Consider the following 23601-nt stretch of genomic DNA (forward strand, 5'->3'; position numbering starts at 1 on the left):
CATCTTAGCACCTAAGAGAAGAAAATGTTAAAGGACAGTGCTTCCACCACCACTCCAAAAAAAACCCACAAAAAACAACACCCAAACCCCACCCACTCAAAACGAAAACCCAACTCAACAGTTACTTGAGTCTGCTGGTCATCCCCATGTATTCCCAAAACCTCTTTCTATACCAATTGTTTGTGAAGAATCCAAGTTACCTATTCCAAATTTTTAACATCAAGACAACTCTCATCTCCCCAGACCTTTAATTGTGGGATAAGTTATAAAGTAAGAACTACATATCTCTATTTACCATGCAGGAATTAAATTATATTCAGGCAAGAAGGCATTCACCTTATGTCAATGGACATTAAACACACCAAATATTTTATTTAATAAAATTTATTTATGCAAAGCCAATCCAAAAGTGTTGTGTAAAAGTGAAAAGCTCTTTTTACATATCAACAAATTTTTTTTTGCGCACTTTCTGTGTGGGAAGAGTGAGGATTTGACTGTTTTATTTACAGGAACCCACTAAGTTTGTTTAAAAATATAGACATAGGTATTAAGTAATTTTTATTTTCTCTAAAAGCTAATTGCTGTACAGTATACAATAGCTCAAAGTGCCCAAATAACCAAGGGTATCCCATGACAACTTAACTATACAAGTTTTTTGTGCCCGATTAAGAATAGTCTCGTTTTGATGTAATGCTTCTGCCCAGTGCTTGGTTTTTTTGGGTTGTTTTGGGGTTTTTTTTCATTGTTGTGGGGTTTTTTCCTTTTTTTTTTTTTTTTTTAGGGGCTTTTTTTTTTTTATAATGTATATAGTAGTCAAATTATATTACTATGTCACACCCAATATTTCCTTAAGGAAGAAAAGTTACGTTCCTTGACCCTCCAGTTCGGCTGCTGCTATATCTGGTTCTTCATCATTGTAAATGTTTTCTGCCTAAAGATACAAAATATTACATTACAAATGGTAGACACAATTGTTTTTGAACAATCTTCTACACTTTATATAGAAAACACATGATAATACCAAGAAGGTACAGACATTATCCTGTCCTTAAAGGGACCTTCTCCCTGCCTTTTCTTAAAGGGCAGCCAAATTTAGGCATGTGCACACAGTGGCTAGACTTCGGCAGTTGTCTTCTTGCATTGTTTTATTTCAGCAGCATAAGCATTAGCCACTTAACCATTAGCTTTACCATGAACATTTTATTCGGACTTATTACAACCTCAGTCCGAACACACAAAACAGTTAAAGAACGAGTATAAAAAACCCAAAAACCTGACCTGTGATGCACATTTAAGCCTGTTACCTTTCTTTTACCTTAAATTATTCCCATGTGACTTTACTGCATATTTACAAGATAACTGATCAAATTCCTGTAATGTAAAATAATATGAACTAACTGGAGAGTTAAAAGGCATCTTACTCCACAGTCAACATGCGGAGGAGCAGGGGAAAGGGTAAGTCTTGGCTAGTATTGGATATAAGTTCACAACTGCCACATTTATTCTTAATATTAACTAGCACCTAAGACTTGGAGTCAAGAATTAGCTAGCAATTGCATTTATTCAGGTTGTTTTAGTCTTTGTTTTCTTTTGCAAGTCTTACTCTCCAGTCAAACAGTGTAAGTAGTACAGGGGATAGACTACTTTCAGTCACTGAAGGTACAAGCTGCCTAAGAACAAAAAGCCATTCCAATTTCATTTATGCAACAAGCTTCAGAACAACTCAAGAGCTGTTGTGACACTCACCATTTGCCATATCTGCATTATGTTGTCCTCCGATACAGAACAGATTACCCAAGGCTCGTTAGGATTCCAGCTGAAGTCTGAAATTTTGGCAGTGTGTCCTCCATGAATAAACTGTTAAAAAAACCACATGCTTCAGTGAGCCATTTCATCTCTAGAGAGAAATCTGTTAAAACCCAAGATTCACTAGCTAAATTCATCATGCTGATGACCACACAAAGAAGAAAAGCTTGCTACTAGAGATTCACAATACAGATGTAATGAAGGTGTGCGTGAAACAGAGCATTGTATTTATTGATTATGGACAGGGATGCAATTGCTGAGACAGCATTAAAGATGACAGTTCATATTATTACAGCAACAACTGACTGACATGCTCAAAATGGTGCTACTTCACACGAGGTTGGGCTGTGAAATCCAGCCATATTTTATATCCATTACCTCATCTAATTATATGAGCACTTACACAGTTACACAGGAAATGGGAAAACCAAACTATAAGCATTTTTAATTGTTTGTTTCCTAAGAAAGCAAAACAAAACATAAGCCTTTGTACATCAGTAAGGTTAGCTATATGGGACCTAACTGGTCTAATGCAAGATAAATGATTTGAGGTGAGGCCTTCGCTTTACACACATTTAGTTATAAAAGAGTACCGACAAGCACATGGCCGAACTGTAAACATGTTCAACAGTAAAGATGTGTAAATCATGTCCAGGACAGCTTTGAAGAAAATCACTGCCTTCAGAATTGAACAAAGGAAGCCTACTGCAAGTTAGGGCAATGGATTGAAAACTGTGGAGCTGAAAAGACTTAAGAACTGCTGCAGTTTTAGTAGCACAGTCGTAAGGCATCATACTGCCATGCAGCATGTCAGCAGATTGAAACCTGAACAAAAGCATACCAGCAGCTCAGGAGGCCCATCTTCTGCATCCTCTGCAGACTGCTCTTCTCCGATTTTACTGTAAAAAAGTAGTTTATACTTTTTATTAATAATGAAAATTGCATCCTATATCAGCTCAACTTAACAGTTCCTAGCCTTTGTTTCCAGTACTTGCTTTTGCTATTAATTTTTCCTCACTGTCAAATAACTATAAGCCTCAGGTATAAAACATCAACTGTTTGGCATTATCATTACTGAAATAGAATCTAACTTGTGAAGCACATGGAGGCAGAAATCACTTATTACTAAAGACAACAGAAAACAATTCTATCAGCAAGAAATCCTTACAGAGAAGTAACATTAGAAGTACTGTGCTGCTTCTGCTGTATACCAAAAAGACCAGGTCCGAGCTAAGCAAGCAAGGCTAGAGAACAGCACAAATCAAGTCTACCAAATAAAGCGGGTCTGCAGCATTTTTTTCCCCTACCATCTGTTAATATATACTAAAAGAAAGGAATTGCTCTTCACCTTAGATCCCATACATTAAGCCGACGATCAGTACCACTTGAAGCAAGAATTGTTTCATTATGAGGAGACCAGTGAACCTATTGAAAGAAAACAACTTGACTGAAGCAGTTACCGATTTCTGAAGTATATCCTGAATAACCATCACCAGGCCACCAATTTTCAACAACTATACTCAGTAATTTCTTCCAGCACAAAAGATATCCTATAGCTCAAATAGAGTGCTTTAAAGTGTTAAGATTTCTCAAATTGAGCAGCTAACATTATTCCACTGTTACAGATTTACCATATCATGAAATTCAATTGTCTAAAATTCACTGTTACTTGCACCTACTAAATAGGCAGAGTTCACAGTATTACATTTGAACCCAAATCCTCTCTACAGCAGGACATTTTAGAGAAACCTTCTACCTGTACTGAAAGTACTTGCAAACTCCTAGTATCTTTTTAGCAGTAAGTTGACTACTTGCTTTGGAGTCAAGTGGGGAAAGGCAGAAAGAAACTATTACGTGCTGTCTGTATTTGTTGAACCAAAATTCACTATTTAATGTTGTGGTTGGTCACTGTATGAAAATCTACATGTTCTTGTCCAAGTCAGTACTCTTCTGGTATTTTCTACAGCTTGTGAGAGAAGTTTTACCCACCTGAAAAATTTCATCTTTATGAGACTCAAAAGAATGGAGTTTCAATTTTAAGTTTCGAAGATCCCATAAAGCCACTGTCTGGAAGAATTAACAAGAAATTGTTTTCACTATAATGGCTAAAGAACTATCATCCAGAATACTTAACAATTTGAAGTATACATAAGTAGAAACCTTGTCAGCAGAACCAGTTGCTAGAATGAACTCGCTGTAAGGATTGAAGGACAGACAGTTGACCTCGGCTGTATGAGCATCTACAGAATGACTTGGCTTGGATGTGGTATTAGATCTTGTGTCCCAACTGTTGCAATGAAGCATTTGGGGAAGGAGGAGAGAGCAAGAGTGAACAAACATAAGTTTTTACAGGAGGCTCTTTTTCACTACACCACACATTAGTTTCAGAGACTACATTATTACTAAGTCTGAAGCTACAGCTTTTATTCCATAAGCTTTCAGTATTTTGTGTCTGTTGTACACGAGCAGTTCGCACCAGGAAGCTGACATACATATTAGTTACATCCTATTTTCAATTGATGTGAACACAGTAAATAACATGCAGATGACAGCGCCTCTGCAGCATTACTATAGTTGATTGCACTAAAGAGCTACATGAGATTATTACAGAATTCAGATTTTTTTATCCAAGTGGTCTGGACACCGCAGGCACTATCCAGAAACCACTTAACCCCAACTTACATCATAAGCTTCTGATCATCCGCCACGGATCCAAACAGAGATTCATGGAGCAGATGCCATGCCACATCTTCTACTACTGCAGAGTGCCCAGTAAAGATTGCTTTCGCATCAACAATTTTGCCTTCTTTTGGTCCAGCACTTATATCCCATAAACACACAGTCTGTAAATAAGAGTCATATTCTATTGTTACGTGGACTCTGACTGTATTATCTTTCAAATAAATAATCACATTCTACATATAAACAGAGAGATGACACTCCTGATACAGTTCTTTGTTTTTGAAAAGGAACACTTAATAACCCATAAGTCAGAAGTGAGCTAAGTTATCAAGCAGTTTTCTGCAAATTCAAGGCCCAAGGATTACTTACAATGTCACAAAAGCAATTTTACACTTTTAAAGCCCACAAAGAAATTTATAAGCTATTAGTTCAACTGATCTTTGAGAGTCTTACTAATTTATGGTCTCAGACCAAAGCCAGTTTAAAGGGTTGTTACACAACAATTTCTTCCAGCAGACAACTATAAAAACATTCTGTTCTTACTTCATCAGGAACGTTATGAAGAACTGGTTGTTGATTATGGCCTAAAGTCAACTGACAGCCTCTAGAAATATAATTACAGTATGTGAGAGCTTCCCCACATAACAATATACAGCTACACTAACCCAGTTTTTCCTCTGATTATCTATTACAGCATAAATTAGGAGGGTTTGGTTGGTTGGGGCTTTTTCTTGTTATGTTTTGGTTTTTAAATAGGGGAAAAGATGTGTTTTTTACATGATCATCTGATGCACTGAGAAGATGTCCACTCAAATTTGAGTTCCATGATAAGCCATAGCCTTCCTTCTGGTGCCCTCTTAATCTAAGGTCAGGATTACACTCTCCACTTGGGTCTGAAAGAGAGGAAATTCCTTCCATTTAGCTTCATCTTGCACATCAATCCATAAGAGCATCATTATCACCTAAGAACTTTGTTTCCATTGCAATAATCATGTTTTATAAACCAGCCTCTTAGGAGAATGCTGCTTCTATCAAGATTCTTGTATGATATTGAGCATAACCACGCAGTTAAAGTCACCAAAGGCATGGGCCTTCTTATTCGGATTCCAGAGCCCATCACATCTCCTCCCAATTACAGTTAAATACAAGTTTACCACCCCTTAATGACAAGGGGCATTTTGCTTAACTTCAAGGAGTCTGACCCACCTGGTTTTGAAGGATGTTTAGTGTAGTCAAATACCAACACATCAGCAGATGGTGTTTTTGTAGCAATGATGCAGGGATTCTGCGGCATGTAACGAGCACGGTTTACTTCACCTTCATGGTTAATTTTAATCTCCGTTTCAATTTTGCCAGTCACAGATCCAAAGCCACCAAACTCTACGTTTGCCAGAAAGAGGTCAGTTTATCACATCAACCATTTTAAATGGGTGAAACAGCATTTCATGCTATTTCCCCCACTCCAAGAAACAGTGGTAAGCATTTTACCGTAATACAGTAAAACCTAGGAAAGACTAGCACCATGTGACACAACAGCATTAACGCTTTAGAAATTTTGAAACCTCTATGATACAAACTCTTTCAGAGCTTTAGTCTCTACTTGAGGTAGATGTGTATCAGTTTTCACCACAACTGACAGAGCTGGTAGAAATGCTAGTAGGGACTGTATGTCATAATGTTACCCAAGTTCTTCTGAAGTAAGAAGTTTCCTTTTTTTAGTCACAATTAATGATCTAGAATTAGTGTGAACTGATAAGTATATGTCAGCTTTAGTATTTAACAGAAAGTTAGAATACCGTTAGACAGAACAATTAGTAATGCTACTGCTAAAACGTAATCTAAGAATGCAACGCATGCCCACCTCCTTTCTCACTGTCATATTGCGAAGCATCGAACTGATCATCATTGGGAATCTGGACTCTTGCAACAACCAGGTGGTTCTGTTCATCGGACGTGTGTGTTCCCAAAACCAGCCAGTGTAGAGCATAATCCTTTCCTTCTGGCCTGTTTAGAATAATAAATGCATGGAATAAAATTATGTGCTCAGTTCCATAAGTTTGATAGTTAGCATCAATAACACTGAAGGTCCAAAGTTCTTCAGGGAGCTAGAAAAGAGAGACTCACATAAGAGATCTTTTCCTTTGTCACAAGAGACTTGTGCAATAAAGTGAACTAGACTCTGACATAAGCAAGCCAAAGATACAACCATCAAGGCTAGAGTGACAATACAGGTCAGTAAACATTGCCACTATGACTTGAAAGGGATAATTACAATTTGCACAGTAGTTAAAGGTAACACTAATACCTACTTCTGTCTTTAATTCCCCTAGCAGTTGCACAATATTGATTTAGAAAACAATCAATACTACTTTCTACAAAACACAAGTACTGAGGACAAGTGGCAACCTATTTTAGTTAGTTCTCTTAGAAGCTTTTACCAGTTACTATTTTATTTCAGGAGCTCATTTTTAAACACTGCATGAATCCTAGCTAACTAGAAGCAAATTTCTCTTCTGGTGGTTAAATGCAACATTTAGTAATAAGCGAAACGCTGGATGGACAGTGCCATTTATCTCTGAAACAAAAAATTTGAACAGTCAAAACCAAGCAACTTTTGCATTCTTGAGAGCAATAAACTACACTGCCTGAATCCAGGCAAACAGGAATCATTTGGGCAATCATAAACCACTGTAGGTATTACTACACCACTTCCAAGGCATCATCGTACATTCTGAGGAGGAAAGAAAAATACAAAACAAAACACACACAATGCACACACACTTACTTGCATCAGGAACAGGTGTCCCATCACGCCAGGTGCCATACAAAGAGACAGTCCTTGCCTTAAATGGCTTACATATTTTGACACTGGATAATTGGAAATACCAGGTTTTAAACTGAATATTAAGTCAATCTGCAAAATACGAGGCAAGCAGAAGTGTTCCTCATAAGGGCTCCACACCCTCACATCCCCACTTCATTTTCTCCATGCCATGACTAATTAGCTCACATCTCTCAATATCCTCTCCAAACATTCTGGTATACAGAACTAAGTGACCGTCTAACCACCCAGTATAACATCACATATGAATTAAAGAGGGAAGAGACCATCCTCTGATTATTGCATGAATTTTACACATAAGATATTTTAAAACCTAGCTGTATCCAGTTTACAACAACATGAGGGACCCGGTCCTTGTCCACTACCACAACGGAGCCCTGAGTGGCTACTGTGGCAATTTAAGTTCTACAGTAGCTGACGCATGAACAGAATCTATCCCCATCTCCAAAATTAACCAGTGAGCCCACAAGTTTCAGGGAGAGGTGGAATAACGGGAAAATTAAAATATGTGAAGTCAACAGCAAGCCAGGGACAGAACCAGGCCGCGAAGCACCAGTCTTAGAACAATATCCTCTCAAATAAGTACAGACTTAAAACAAAAAAAAATGGAAACAGATACTATAGCTTCTACAGAATAGTAATCTGTAGTGAACATGAGGAAAAACAGTCTTTAATAAAAAGCTAATTTAGTACATAGATTTCTCTGATCAGAATTAACTATAGAAGAGTATTAGGTCTCATATATCAGTAAATTGAGAAAGATTTCTCTCCTCACACCTCTTGACATCTTCTCATCAAAGCTTCTGCATACCCAAAACATTTTTAAAGTTGTAAGCAAAATAAAGTGTTACAAGCTCACAAAGAGGAGTCTAATCCAAGTCATACTCAGCTTGCATGTTTTTCATCCTGAAGTTACTTAGCAGACATGGTTAGCAGAAACAGAAAGAGCAGTGAAACAAGCAACTGCACACAGCCTCAGCTCCTGCTTCGCAAACTAAGCAAATCGGCAGCTGAGCCCTGTGCCTGGCACCTTGGAGGCCTCCCCTCCCTTCTCTCACCTGGTCACATCAGGCAACCACTGCACGGTAAGGCTGGGCCACTCCAGAGCGTGTGTCATCACCAGGTCGTACAAGAAGGGGGTGTTTTTCTTCCAGATCTTGTACTCCTCGCTGATGACGCGCTCCTCCACCGTGTCCTCCAGCACTGTGGGAAGGGAGGGAGATGAACCAGGGGCTCGGCGCCTGCCGCCGCTGAACCGGGGCGCGGAGGCGGGACAGGCACAGCCACGGGCCGGGGCTACACCAGGGAGGCGGCGGGGTAGAAGAGGGGGTCCCGAAGCGCCCTGAGACGGCCGGCGGGAGGACATCTGCAACCGCCCCACCCCCGCTACCTCGCCGTCGGCAGCTCCTCGGAGAAGCAGCCCGGAGCGCCTCAGCCCCGCCACACCACCCGCGCCCCCCCGGCACACGCGTCCTCACCCCATCGCCCAGCCGGGGAGAGGGAGGAGGGGGTCTCCTACCTTCCTTGCTCGCCATTTTGGGTGTGGGTACGCGCGTGCGCGCACAGGCAAGACGCAGCGCAGGAAGCAACAGCTAACGGCGCCGAAGGGGGAGAGGGGGAGAGGGGGAGAGGGGGAGAGGAGGAGGGCGGGAGCGAGGGCCGCCGGTGAGGGCCCCGAAGGTCCCAACGCCGCCGCCGCCGCAGAGCGCGCGGGCTTGCCGACTTCCAACCCGCGCCTCGCGCCACCGCACATGCGCCACCAGCGAGCCCGCCGCACCACCGCCCACAGCGGCAGCCAATGCAGTGGGCGGAAGGGCCGCGAGGGCGCGCGCGCGCGCGGGGCGGCCGGAGCGCTCCAATCAGGCGCTGGCGCGCGCTAGCCCACGCGGGGCGGGGCCGGGCCGGGCCGCCCTCACGGCCGGGAGCGCGCGGGAGCCCCCTCACCGCGCTGGCGGGCGGGGAGCGGGAGGTACTGGGGAGGTGGCCGGTGCAGCGGGGCCTTCCCTGCCCCGAGAGCGCCGGGACTCGGCCCTGAGGGGGCTGACGCTATACCCGGGTGCGTCTGTGCGGCTGCCCTGGGATTATGGGGTGGGGCGGAGCGGAGGGGGCGAGGAGGAGCCAGGCGGCCGGAGACGCGGGCGGTTTGCGGGCGGGGGGAAGGCAGGCCGGCCTGGCCGCGCTGTTGCCGCGAGGTGGGGCTGTAGGTAAAGCAGCTCCGCCGAGGGTACCGCAGTGGGAGCTGGCAAACGGGCCTCCTGCTGCTTTCGCCCCGGTTCAAGGGCGCTACGGAGCAACCAGCCCGCCCGTTCCAGAAGCTGCCTCACAGCACCGGGAGGAAGCTCAGCTCGTACGGCAGAGGCGCAGGCGTGGGATTTGCTTTAGACTTACGGGTTTGATGAGCGAGACGTGCTCACCAAAATTTTGCCGTTGCCCCAAAATCCTGGCTTAGCAGGAGGGCGTCATTGCCGCTGAGCGGCCGCTACACAGGCTGTGCGGAGCCACGCACACCACAGCGGGCTTAATAACTAGTTTCTCTGCTTGGACCGTACCCCCTGGCCACACGGTGTCGCCGGCGGCAGGCACGCTCGCCGCAGAGAGCACTGGTGCTCCTCCCCGCCCCGGTAATAACAGAGGCGGTGGTGCCACAAATACGGTGCCGCCAAAAGCCAAACTGGGAAGCACTCCCGTCGGTACTGCTGTGGAAGATCAGAGTGCCAAAAGGCTGTCCATGAGTATCATTCACACTCGTCTTCCTCGCAGAGGGATAAAATAAAAATTCAAAATTCTAGAGGTGTTAAATAAAATCCCCCAAACACTTAGGAGTGGGTGAAGAACAAAAATATTCTTCTGGCCCTCCTCTTTAACCTATCCTTAGTGCTGCTCTAAGGCAGATTTATCAAATAGGGCATCAGTCATTGCACGCTGGAAGTAGAAACTGGGAAACAGGAGTAGTTTTACTTAAATCATTCATTAGTTTTCATGAACAGAACCCAGGGTACATTCAGAAAGGAGGGACAGTGTAGTCAACAAGAGGGAAATGAGAACAAATTACTTTTTCTGCAGAAGTATCCAAAATACAAAATGCAAGATCTCCATTGCCACCAATCAAATTACAATAATTTAGCCATTGAAAGAGAAAAGAACAGCCGACATCTTTAACATCAGTTAAAAAATGATGCCAGCACGAATGAAGACTAGAGATTAGCCTCGTGGAAACAAGCAGAGGCAGCTACACCCAGGAGACTTTGGGGAACCCAGAGGGGCCAGGGGGATCGGGGGTGCATGGTGCTGCAGCCGACCACCGGCCACGGAGCAAGCTGCGCAGTGCAGGGCACCGCTCAGCTCCTGGCGCAGGAGCTGCGGAGGCTCTCATCACCACAGCATGTTTCTCTGATCTGTGCTCTGTGGTATATAGAGGTTTCTGGGCTTTGGCAGAAAGATGGAAATTTCTTGGAGAACCAGCAGCTACCAGGTGGCCTGTCTGCAATTAAAACAAACTTAGATTTAGCAGCAAAGAATGGCAGTTGACCTGTATTTCGTATGTCTTAACTAATAAACCCTAAATTATATTACAAACTTAGATATTAAGCCCACTTTACAACTAGAAAAATGTAAGTAAAAATGGTTACAAAGGCCACAGATGGTTACTTTTTTTCGGCAACGGTGCTGAAGATAACAATGTTGTTTAATTTTGTGGGAGAAATGACTGTTGGAACTATTCATTAGTTGCAGTTAGGGCATGGAAGACACTGAACTGCATTATTGAATCCTCAGTCACGTAGTATCAGTCAGTCTTACAAGAGTTTTAAATCCTATTGTTGGCTAATAGGGTCAGTAGTTTTGTCTGACTACTGTGGCGAGTGACACAGCTTCTTTTAAGCAGTCACATACAAATTGAACGTATGGTGTTGCTACCACACTCGCTCAGCCTTTCCGTTCACCTCTGTTTCGGCTATCACTAACGAAAAGACCATTTAATTTAACTGCTTAAACAGTGCTTGCCACAAGTAACAGCCTTAACCAGGGTAGATGCCTTAACCAGGCAGCTAATAACACTTTCCAGCAGAATAATGGAAATAGAGGCAGTTAGGAATCAGGTTAGATTCTCCCAAATCCCCCTAAAGAGTCAAAGGAATCTTTTGCCTCCAAATTGCATGGTTTTTCTTACCATGTTGTGACTTAGAGTCTTAAGATGAATTCTTGCCCCTGTGTTTAACTTGGGGAGATGAATCCTGTATCAGTAAGGCTCATATGCCTTGAGTCCCAGAAGGGGAGGAAATTAGCTCTGTAGTGGAGCTCACTGTGCTCAGCTAGAGATAGTGGTAGGAGAGAGGGGAACACACAGCCAAATAAGAGCCGGTGTTTTTTAATCTCCCTCTGTGAGGACACTCTTTCTGGGCTGAGCCTTCTATGGTCTGGACTCCAGTTTTTCAAACAAGGAATCCAGTTATGGAAAATGTTTATGTCTGGGAGAGGCTGGAGTGTCAGAAGCTGGTAATAGCAGCCGAAGGTTGTAGCATGGGAATCGGGGAAGAAGGCTGGGGTGGGCAGCCAGCTCCTCAAACAGGAAGCCTTCCCTAATGAACCATTGCTTTTTTGGCCAGAGTGTTGAAAAATGGAAATCTTTTGGTGAAGAAGTTAAATAACTATATATTAATTTTCCCCTTAAACCTGCACAAACTGGAATTAAAGCTATGCATGGCTTGCTTACTCAAAACGGGAATCTTGTTAAGTTAATTGGAAGCTGTACAATAATCTGCTACGTAGGAGTGCACAAGTGCGTGTGTTAACACAAACACAGAACCTTGATCATACAAGATGTGTTACCAGTTTGCCTTTGGCAATGCTTACTAGTTGTTTTGGTATTTGCTGCCAACTATATGTCTACTCCTATGAAGTGCTGAGGCCGTCCTAAAATGTTGGAGAGTAAAGACTGAACCTTTCAGAGTCTGTGTGTTGTTACAGAGCGTTGATCACTTAAAGTTCAGTTACTGGATAAAGGAAATCTCTTGTCAGGCTTCCTGGCTTTAAGTGACCTCTGTTAGCTCTGACTGAAGGGTGATTACATGGCCCCTTGCAAGATCAAGTCTGCATGAGCATTTGGGAGGGTGCTGTTTGTGCCTTTTGCTGTAAACAGCAGTATTTGTTGCCACAGTTTACCTGGTATATGATGGAGAAAATGTGAATTAGTTTTGGAAAACAATAAACAAAATTGTCCTTCAATGATGTCATGTAGGGCTCGGCTGAACTGTAAGTGAAAAGAGGAATTGCTTCCTGACCCTCCACAAATTTTTGCAGACTCTGTTTAGGATCTGCAAATTGAGTTGGATTCTAATGGTCTGCCAGGACTAGTACTAGCTTTGGTGAACAAAACCTGCGATGCCTATATATCAAAATAGTTGGTAAGTGACCAGCACAGTTCTCTTCTCCTTGTTAGCAATTATACTTGCACACAGCTACACTTTCCTTTAATTTAAATCCACACACCAAAAATACTATTATTAAGTGCTTTTCTCCCATTGAGATTGTCGTGGAAAAGACAATTTTATAAACAGTACAGCTATCAAAGAAGGCACATCATCGACTCTTAGGTTGGTTATTTGCAATTCATCAGCATGGTCATATCTGTGACCACACATCTAAAACATATCCTTTTATTCCCACACTTTGTAAGGAAAGTAATTATCCAAGGCCATTGTTCATCACTTGCAGTACGTGTAAAATATACGATAAATTAGTTTTGAAGTAAAAGAATGACTTGAATCATAAGCTTTGTTTTATTAAGCTATACTTCCTTCAAACCTAAGCATGAAATATTGCATTTTTATGTCAGTAAAAAAAATGTCTCCTGCATCCTCAGTTGTATGTGCTGCATTGTGCTTCAAATTGCCAGATACACTTATGAAGAATTATATGCACTTACAAATTTTCAGCGTGAAGACATGTATGCTGATTTATTACTCTGCAAAGAATTAGCTGGCTTGCTGATGCTTATGTCTCTTACACATTAAGCAGAGCTGATGGATGTTCAGAGCACAACTCAGTCAGGAGGTGTAGGTATTCCTGTGAATGACCATCTCGATCAGAAAATTGTTTAAAGAAAATCAAGTTTGCACAAAAACTCAAAATTGCCCGTTGGAAAAGTAAAGTAGCAGCCTCAGCATTTATTATTCTCTAATATATTAGCTGTTACTGCATAGTCTCAGTAGCCTGTTTGAAATAAAGCATCATTTTCATCAAACATGCAGATAAGAAAAGCACACCTCAGTTAATTGATGAAAACATCCATTCAGAATTTCTTGAAATGTGACCGTGTTTATTTTTCCCACCACTCATGCAATATGTCTTTGTATTTATCCAGCAATTATTATCTCCCCAGTACAGATCACACCTAACCAATACCCTGGTGTCACAGAAAATCTTGAGCTGTAGCAGTGTAGCAGTGTCTTGGACTTTCTTGTTCTCTGTGACATGCGGTTTGGTATTTGTCTAATGACAGCATGTCTTTGGCGGTTCACTTCTAAATAGGCTTGGCTGTGTTTTATCCTGATAACACAACATATGTATGCTGCATAGCCATGTGTAAATGATAGCTTTCGCTTTAGCAGCAAATAAAGTACATTTGTAGGAATGTCAGTACTTATGGGAAGGCATGACTCACTCGGATTGTATCCAACATTGCAGACAAATGCTCCTCTTGCACCTTCTAGGTGGGATTGTTCCCACTATTGGGATGCTGTAGTGGGAACTCATGATCTGCATGTTTTGGATAACTAGCACCATTTGTCACACTTTCAGCTAACCATTGTAGATTGTATTCATGCTGCAAATGAGAAGGAATCCTATGGCAGTCTTGTGCATTCCTTCAGTATTCAGGAATATACAGTGTTTTACCTTTGATGTAGAATATGTTTATGTTGGAATGTACAAACGAAGCTTGTTCTCATATAACAAGCCCCCCCTTCCCCTCCCAAAATAAAATTGACACTGCACTAAGCCCAGACTAATAAATCCAACCCTGCTGAACAGTTTTTTGTTGCTTGCCATGGGCATGGCAGGATTCCCTTAACACCCAGGCTTGCTGGGCTAATTCTGTGCTCTGCAGCATTTGCTTAGCATTTTCTATGCATTTTTTTTAATAATTCCATATAGAATGGCAAGTAAATTATTTGAGACATAGATATCGACATTTACCTAACTGGCTTGGTACACTTTTATTAATTTTGCACAGAGTAGTGGAATTGGTGGAATTACTGAGGTGCAGGGGAATATGTGAGTAGTTTTTAACAGGTCATCTTATGAAACGGTGCTGCAGTATGTGCTGGTTTGCATGCTATACATTTCCAAGAGGACGTCAGATGTACTTTCATTCTATAGTCTGCTGTAGATCTGCAGCCTACTGGCCTGGACAGACTATTGCCCATATGTGGAGTTCGCAGACCTGTAGGGATATTAAAAGAAATGGCAGAGAATATTTTGCTCGACAGAAAATACTTTGGCATTTTGATAGAAGTAACAGATGTGCAAATTTGTACAACAAACAATCTATTTTCCTAAAAGTATAAATGCTTAAATGACTGCCAACAGGGGGATTTTCAGTAAAATGGAAGGACACATCTGACTTCTGAAGCTTTCAGCATTTGGCTCAGTGGAGTTCCTCGTTGCTTGTTGCCCTGGCCTCCCACCTTGTGATCTCGGAGGAACCTGGGGAGCAGGAACAGGGTAGTTCCAAACCTGTGTCTGGGTCACAGGAATCAGAGGAGATTGTAATCAGAGGAGACTGTAATCCAGAAGCTGCTGTTTTCAGTTATATGTAAAGGACTTGAGGCAAACTGCTGCTCTCAACAATGTGCTGAAGCATCGTGAAGCACAGGAAAGTCTAAGCCTTCTGTGCCAAAGAAGGTGAAAGGGAGATGTTTTTTATAATCCATTTCCTCTTCATCTTCCACTCTAGGGCTTAAAAGCCTCTACAAGTATTCAGTGCAGGAATGTGATCTCTGCTTTTACTTTCTAATCTTTGGGAATGTCTCTCCCCACCTGAGCTGCCCAGCCTTCTTTTTCAGAGACTTCTCTGAGGTCACCATATGGTTTCTTTCTTTGTTCTTCACTCTTATTCTTTTGAGACTTGAAGCAATTAATAACAGCATTATCTTCAAGGTTCTGGATATCTCAGAGGTGAATCCACTGAGACAGGAACCATGCCAAGCTGTTTTAGCTCACTGATCAGTTTCTGTGGTAATAAAGATTTTTATTTGTTCTGTTTGATTTACTCAGTCATTATGGCAGATCACCCTCAGGTGCAGTATTCAGAAGCTCGAGGGATCTTGAATTTTATATCCTCTCTTCTTCCCAAGTGTTTTGAATACTGAGAACCACAGTACTGCACAGAGTGTGTAGTAATGGATAGGTGTTATGTCAGATGGCCGTACAGTTTTTTACTTTGGGAGGCAGAGGCTGGGGCCAGATTGACTATGGATTCCCAGTGTGTAAGGGACATCATATAAGGGAAGAAGGAACAGGCAGAGAGAAGATCTGCTGAGACCAGGTTGGTGCCTGCTTACATTTCTGTAGTCAGTTCTAAAACTGGTGGGTACCCGAGCATCTTAGGAGTATCCAGCAAATAAACTTTGCTGCTCTTTGCGCTAGTTACACCCAGTGGTGTCTGCAGCTAAACTGGCATAGCCACGTGTTCAGAAATGGGGGAAAAGATAGCCGCACTGCCCTGTCAGGTCAGACCTGTACTTGAACATGTTCTGCAATTAGCACTCTGTCTTACATTCCCTGTGGCCCAGTTCAAAGTTCATCATGCTGTTAATGCCATTTTGCGATAAGTTTCAGAGTATGTTTTTATGAGCAGCTCATGCCAATCTAAGGCCATAATAATGCTAAAAGGAACAGACCTGATCTCCCCTCTTGGTAGCCACTCTTCTGCCCCTGTCCTTGTGTCAGCACTAACATTCACGTGGTCAATGGGCACCTGAATGAGGTCCTCAGTCTAGTTGATTTATTTTTTTTAACAGAGTTGGTTTTCAGCCAGATGATCAAGTTGAGCATACTCACTGCGTGTCTTCCTGGTCTTAAACCCGGTACGATGGGGAGCACATGGCCAAGGGCAAGAGCAGGGACAGCTTCATTCAGGCTCTGGTTTCGGATTAGTTTGTACCAGTTGTGAGATTGCACCACAGGCCATGCAAGTCAATAGTGTTAGCACTTTACTGCTAGTTCACTGCTGTGTCTGGAGTGTTCAGTTCCCTGAACAGCCAGCTAGTGGTATTGTCTCTCTGCCACTTGTCTGTCTTCTGCAGATAAGGAAACTAAGAAAGAAGGTGAAAACTCCATTCACATGCTTTCATTTGCTGGCATGGGAGGAAAGCTTTAAAATTTCTATTTAGTTACTGGTATAAATGGGATATGTAACTAGGACTTCAGTGGGAGACAACTGAGCTAAATATGAGTACGGGGACTCCCAGTATCATGGGACACCATTAAGACCTTATTTGACATGCATTTAAAATATTCTTCAAAGAGGTTTTTTAAAGGAAAAAGGTTTTAACAAAATTGCTGCTTTGATGAGAGGTAGTACAACTGGATCAAATTAAATAAAACCTGAATTTTAAAAGTATCTTGTGATTTGAGATACTGCAGAAGGCCTCTTTAAAAGGTGTCTGAGACTGAGCATCCATCAACTGAGGAAATCCCTAACACTAGGGGCTTTAGAAAAATCTAAGCTTTCATATTTGAACTATATCTCCATACAGCTGGAAATCTAATGTAAACAGGGCCTAAGCAACTTGGCCAAAGTAATTTAGGGAATCAGAACTGCTGACTGCTAAGCCTAGCTCAGGTTTCTAGCCACATGCCCAGAATGCTAACGTTTGGCTTTATTGTTTTCTGTTTTTGCTTTAGTCTCTGCTGGGAGGTACATTGGGGGAACAGTAGAGCAGTGATGACTGTTAAAATAACACCTCTGCCCTCTTTCTTAAGAAGAACCTGGTTTTTGCTGAAGCTTAGGGAGACAAGTACAGACTACATGATAACATATTTCTGTGTTAGAAGTAATTTTTGGCTATCTCTCACTTTATAAAACATTGCATATGGGAGGTTAAGGAGGCTGTGAATAACCTGGTTTCTTTTTTGGAAGAGTGATGCAGATGCAGTACATTGGATGCCAGGGTGACTTTGTTATTAGTTATGTGTTGTCATTACATCTGCATACCACAGTTACAGGTCAGCACCTGATTCTGTCAACACTCTACAGACACCGTAGGAAGATGTCAGTTATTGACCTGAAGATCTGTCTTCCTCCGAGATTTTGAGAATAAGACAGTTGGATACAGGAAGATGGGACTGTGCAAGGTGACAATTATTGGTTCTCATGGTTGCAACCTCCCTGGTAGCACAGATAATACAGAAAGAGAATTTGAAAGAGACACTAAGTGGCTTTGTGAATGCTTACGGGAGAGCTGTGCCCAGGTGAAACAAGCAATTAGGAAAAAAAAGGGATAGGTAACTTTTCAGCTAATGCTTTTTTTTTTTTTTTTTTAAATATAGGTTACCTCCCGAAAGAGTTGCTCCAGAACCCTGATTGTAAGTCTTCTGGGGTTAACATTAGCATTTTAGTTTAGACCAGGAGTGAACTTCTGAAGTAAACCTTCTGATTGCCCCCACTTAGTGCACATTGGTTTACGCTGCAGACTGGTCACAAAGCACATGAATTGGATTCATTTGAGTGAAACTACATCAGAAATATCTTCCATTTGCCAATGAGGGGGTCAGACATACAGAACCAGACAAGAGATAATCTAAAATAATTTAAAAAACCCCCACAAATACATTTAGCATGGAACCAAGGTCCTCAAAACCAATTGCTTTACTCTACAGATGCACTCCTATTGCATGGTACTACTTGCTTGTGTAGACATAAATTATCTTGTTTCTTTTAAATTTTTTGTTGAAAGGAATACAGCTTTTTGAAAGACTTTTAAGTGCTCTTTGCTTATATTTCTTAAGTATGCTGATATCCTATCATCTGTAATGCCTCAGTGGCATTTGCTCAGGTATCATTATAAGCTTTGCTTAGTATTTGCAGTGAAATTGCACCTATTTCAGGACAAAGTTTCTAGATTCACAGTAAGCACCTTGTAAGTTAAAAGGGTGTATTGAAGGTAAATCTCAAATGTCTACTCAGCATTTTGGTAGTGGCACATATGGAAACAAACAGTTAAAGATAGTGTAGGTCAGAAATTCTCTCTCAGGAGATTTTGACTTGAAATGTGAGCATTTTAAAAAATACATTACAGGTTTTAACAGAACATTTGGAAACACTTTTTCCTCTTTCCCATGTGTGGCCATAGAGTCATTCATCAGTCTCTCCTCCCCACTAACTTGGCTCTGCAATGGAAATATCTAGGGGCAGTATACTGTTGATCTTGTATGTGTTTTATTAAGGCCTAGCGCATTTTCAGATCCTACAGAAGAGTTTGGAAGAGAAACATTCTGGTAACACGTGGAACACAAAGAGATGAGGTGGTGGGCAGAAATGTGGAAACATTCCCTTGTCTCCATACACTCAGGGAAAGGGAAGGGAAGAATTTACCACTAGTTGTTAAGGGGTAATGTAGCACACTCTCACAATCAGCCACAGGGAAAAGGAGGGCCCCAGAGAAGTGAAACCTGGTTCTTCCCTCAGACTTTACTTGGACTGGTACAGCTATCAACAGCCTCACCCGTAGTGCTGTGTCTTAGGGCTTATATATGGTTGAGATGGTGGTCAGAGAGGGTGGTCACAGAAGAATCCCAGTTTCAGTGGGACTGAACTCCTACAAGAATTAAGGACAATAAATTTCACTACCTCTCACCACAAATCCCAGGCACATTTATTCACCAAAGCCTTTGTAATACAATATAAATAAGTAGCAACATACGTACTTAACAGCAAGGGAAAAAAAAAAAGTCATGCTAAAATTAAAAGCACAGAACCTTCCTCATAAGAAGCGATAAAAGAATACTAAACTGCATGTTACAAGTGTCAGGTCACACTTGTAATTCATTCTTAAAAGGACTTCAAAAACGTGCTATGAAGACAATGAAACTATTTTAATAGAACAGAATCCTCAAAATACATTATATGTGAGTAGTATTCTTCTAAGCAACTGATAATGGCATTAAGTGCGTTGTTCACATAACAATACAAAATTAAGTCTGTAAAGACCTATTCCGAGTGGGGTGGGGCAGCTTGTGGCAATATGCCATGATGCCTTTTTTTTTTCAAACATCAGCTTGCCCCTTTTTTTCTGGGATGACAGCAGCTTGCACGAAGCCTGAAGAAGTACCGTAGTAGCTACTGTCTCAGAGGAAAGCAAGCAATCAGCTGCTGCTACTGAAGTTTTGCAAGTGCTGGGCAGCAAGCTGGTTTGGGAGTTGGTGCCATACAGGAAAATTCAATACTATTCAGGATTCTCATTTCTTTGTGTTTAGGCTGCAGCAGGACCTTGATAACACCTACTAGGTGATCTTTCTGCATAAGGCACAGACTTCCAATGAGTCTTGGACCAGACCCCTGCTAACAGGGTCATGTTTGATCGCTTCAGAAATTCTAACTAGCAGAGAGACTTTGTGTTAAAAGAAAAGAGAAAAAACCCAAACCCTTTTTGGCACAGTTGTTGCTGCTGAGCTAAGAGAAAAGACAAAGAGGAGGAGACTCCTTACAAATGTTAGTGCATGCTGCATAGCAACTAACGTTTGGTTTATTGCATAGAGTAATGCTGAAATACACATAGGGGTTACAGTATGCTGCAAACTAGTTTTCTCATGGAAAACTGAAGGCTAACAGCACTCAGAGTATATCTGTGCCTGCAGCTAAGCGAAGACATATCTATCTAAGCTTTACACCAGGAAGTGTTGTGGAGTTCTGTAGAAGTGGGCAATTGGCTATATTTCTAGATTTTTTTTAAAGTTATGAAATATCTGGGTTTGTGTGTGTGTGTGCATGTGCACTGCTTTCCACCAAAATTGTCCATTTCTCCCCAAAAAGAAGCAGATGTGGAAAGAACAAGCAAAGGAATGTGGAAGAAAGACAGCTCCCATAGCTAAAAGATGCTGTTTCTTGTGATGTCCCAAGTTACGGTTTGTTTGCTGAAGGGTGAACTGTGAGAGAATTTCTGTGCGATTTTGCTCAAGAAAAAGACAAACCCATTAAATAAGTCCATAACACAATATCGCACAAGATAGCAATGCTTCCTACCAGCATTTAGATAAGCAAGTAGAGGGAGGAAAGCAGTGTAGCAGAAAGATGAGGCAAAAGATTGATGTAATCACTGTGTTTTTCCCAGTCATCTTGTTTGGTAGCTTTCAGGCCAGCAAAGGTTATCCTCTTTATGACTGATCCTGCAACAGGGACTAACAGTACTGGGAGTCTGATGTTAAAGCAAGTGATATCCACTGCAGATACTGCCTGTCAGGTTGTCAACAATTGATACAGTTAGTTCATTTTCTCTTGGTCTTCTGCTCTTGTTCTTCTCTATATCCCTTTCAGTAAGGACTCTTCCCTCCCTGGTTCTGGCAGAGGGTTTCAGGTACATCCAGGGACTCTATCCTTCAGCGCCTTTAATTAGACATTAAGGGGTGTTCTTTTACTTAGGGACATGCAGATGAAGTTACTCCTTGTTTTGACAAAGCAAAGACAAATTAAATGAAGAATTAGGTTAAAAATGTGAAATTTATACTTTCCATGAACCAAATCAGGTGCAATCTTTTAATCTTAAATATAGACTATAATGGCTTTTATCAGTGACAGTATCACCAGAATCAGTACCGTGACAGTGTCATGTCTGTCCCTTCTGGATTACCAAGTGACACAAAGTGGCTATACCCCCTCTAGCCAAACTCTCCTGTGCATTACTTTATTAAGTATTGCCTTTAAGTTCCTGTTCACACAAGAATGGTTATCTTTAGTTGTACTGAAACTTTTAACTCAAGTGGTCTGACCTAGCAGAAAGTAAAGCATAAAGCTCACAGGAATGCATGTCTTCAGCTATTTGTACAGCCATTTTGCCATACACAGCTGTATGATAATATCATCCCAAACTGGTCACAGCAATTAGGATATTGATTTGCAAGGGACCAACAGAGTTACCAGAGCCAGCTCTTACTCTGCATAAGCAATCATGCCATACATTTCCACCCGAATTTATCAGATTTCACTTTCAAAACCATTGGCTAAGTTTGTCTTGCTATTTATATTGGAAAACCTCCATTTTCCCACAATTATCCAAATTTGAAATTGCTGAACGAAGTGTTGGGAGAACAGAATCAGAGTTTCTGAGCCGTTCTGCTCAAGAGAATGGCAAACCCATTAAGAAAGTCCATAACATAGAATTACAGAACAGGAGATACATGGTCCTTGTAGGTTGTTAGTGCAACAAAAGACAATACAGAATCACAGAATCACAGGGTTGGAAGGGACCTCTGGACATCATCTAGTCCAACCCCCCTGCCAGGGCAGGTTCACCTACAGCAGATTGCAAAGGAATGTGTCCAGGCGAGTTTTGAGTATCTCCAGAGAAGGAGACTCCACAGCCTCTCTGGGCAGCTTGTTCCAGTGCTCTACAACCCTCAAAGTCAAGAAGTTCCTCCTCATGTTTGAATGGAACTTCCTATGATCAAGTTTGTGCCCGTTACCTTTCGTCCTGTCTCTGGGCACCACTGAAAGAAGACTGGCCCCATCCTCCTGGCACCCACCCCTTCAGTATTTATAAGCATTGATAAGATCCTCCCTCAGTCTTCTCTTCCCCAGACTAAAAAGACCCAAGTCCCTCAGCCTTCCTTCATAAGAAAGATGTTCCAGTCCCCTAATCATCTTTGTAGCCCTTAGGCTACAAGACCTTAGGCAGGAGGAACATGATTTCAATTTACAATCCACTAAGTAAGTTGATTCTACCCATTCAAACTCTCATGCCCACATACCTGCAAACACTAAGACATGTGCATGCTCTAGCAATTTTGCCGGGATCAACTATATGCCATATAGATGGCAACAGCAAATAGCTTTCAGGTCCTCACTACATCTCTTGGGTTCCTCTTCATTGGTGACGATAAACTGGTTTTGAACAGGTTTTTATACTCTTTAGGAGTCAACAGTTATTATGGGACAATATTTTTGCCTCAGAACCTTGTTTATTTTATCCTCCATAAATCTTCAACAAGGTTGCTGCCCTTTCTGTTTGCTTCTTCATTTCACATATCTATGATTATGGTATGTCTTAATGCTGAGATAACAGGAAGAGGAATGGCTTTTCCACTGTGATGTAGCTTTGGTGCTTTGCTCCATTGTTTCTTCAGGTGCTTTTGTATGTATGTCTCCATCCAGACCTATTCTAGTAATTGTTACACATCTTTACACTCTGTAATGGCAAACAAGTTTTTCCACCATTCACTATAAAGAAACTCACAGTACATCTCAGCTTACTAGACTACTGAGAAGCCAGGGGTATGGCCCCAGAAACCTTGATGCTACATGCAAGTGTGGCTTTCAAGTGCATTACCTCAAGGGACATCAGTTGACTGTAAATAATTATCACTCTGCGATGAAGTCAACTGAAGGCCATTTCACATGCCTGGATACTTGCCTTTGACCCCAGGCTACTACTCCTGCTTTCCAACCATTATTTCTCCCACTATCACAAAGAGGAAATTGGGGGAATGCCTCACAGCTTATATGAAGTTACAAAGCTTATATGAAGAATTAATACTTTTGTTAGTGTAACAGGAAAAAAAAGACAAGCATTCAAGCTCAAAGTTCTTCCAGCAGGTCACTCACAGAATCACAGAATCACTAAGGTTGGAAAAGACCTGTAAGATCATCAAGTCCAACCAAAAAACAAAACAAAACAAAACAAAAAAAACCACCAAAAAACACCCACAAAAAACAAACCACAACACACCAAAAACCAACCCACCCAACACCACACAGCACCATGCCCATCAAGCCACATCCCACAATGCCACATCCACACGCTCCTTGAATACCTCCAGGGAGAGTGACTCTACCACCTCCCTGGGCAGCCTATTCCAATGTTTCACTACTCTCTCAGTAAAGAAATTTTTCCTAATATCCAGACTGAACCTCCCCTGGCGCAACTTGAGGCCATTTCCTCTAGTCCTGTCACTAGTCACTTGGGAGAAGAGACCAACACCCACCTCTCTGCAACCTCCTTTCAGGTAATTGTAGAGAGCGATAAGGTCTCCCCTCAGCCTCCTCTTCTCCAGACTGA

The 23601-nt window shown here is 41.9% G+C and overlaps 1 protein-coding gene across 1 annotated transcript; it reads right to left on the reverse strand.

Annotated features, from left to right (window-relative positions):
- Positions 1-801: 801 nt before the first annotated feature.
- On the reverse strand, positions 802-8953 carry RBBP7 (RB binding protein 7, chromatin remodeling factor). The gene is made up of 12 exons (XM_059818096.1): positions 8850-8953; positions 8389-8533; positions 6350-6492; positions 5695-5868; positions 5266-5381; positions 4489-4649; positions 3967-4093; positions 3796-3873; positions 3155-3231; positions 2648-2705; positions 1747-1857; positions 802-931 (listed from the first exon to the last, which is right to left on the reverse strand). Exons 1-12 carry the CDS (start codon positions 8863-8865, stop codon positions 863-865), a joined length of 1275 nt encoding a protein of 424 aa, XP_059674079.1. The 5' UTR covers positions 8866-8953; the 3' UTR covers positions 802-862.
- Between the last annotated feature and the right edge of the window lie 14648 nt (positions 8954-23601).

This window comes from Gavia stellata, chromosome 1, assembly GCF_030936135.1.
Source record: "Gavia stellata isolate bGavSte3 chromosome 1, bGavSte3.hap2, whole genome shotgun sequence".
NCBI classification, from domain to species: domain Eukaryota; kingdom Metazoa; phylum Chordata; class Aves; order Gaviiformes; family Gaviidae; genus Gavia; species Gavia stellata.

Coding starts and splice junctions, on each gene's coding strand:
- RBBP7 (XM_059818096.1), bottom strand. Junction 5,382..5,694: donor TAAACATCCTTCAAAACCAG/GTGGGTCAGACT, acceptor CCTCTCTTTCAG/ACCCAAGTGGAGAGTGTAAT. Junction 1,858..2,647: donor ATGGGCCTCCTGAGCTGCTG/GTATGCTTTTGT, acceptor TTTTTTTAACAG/TTTATTCATGGAGGACACAC.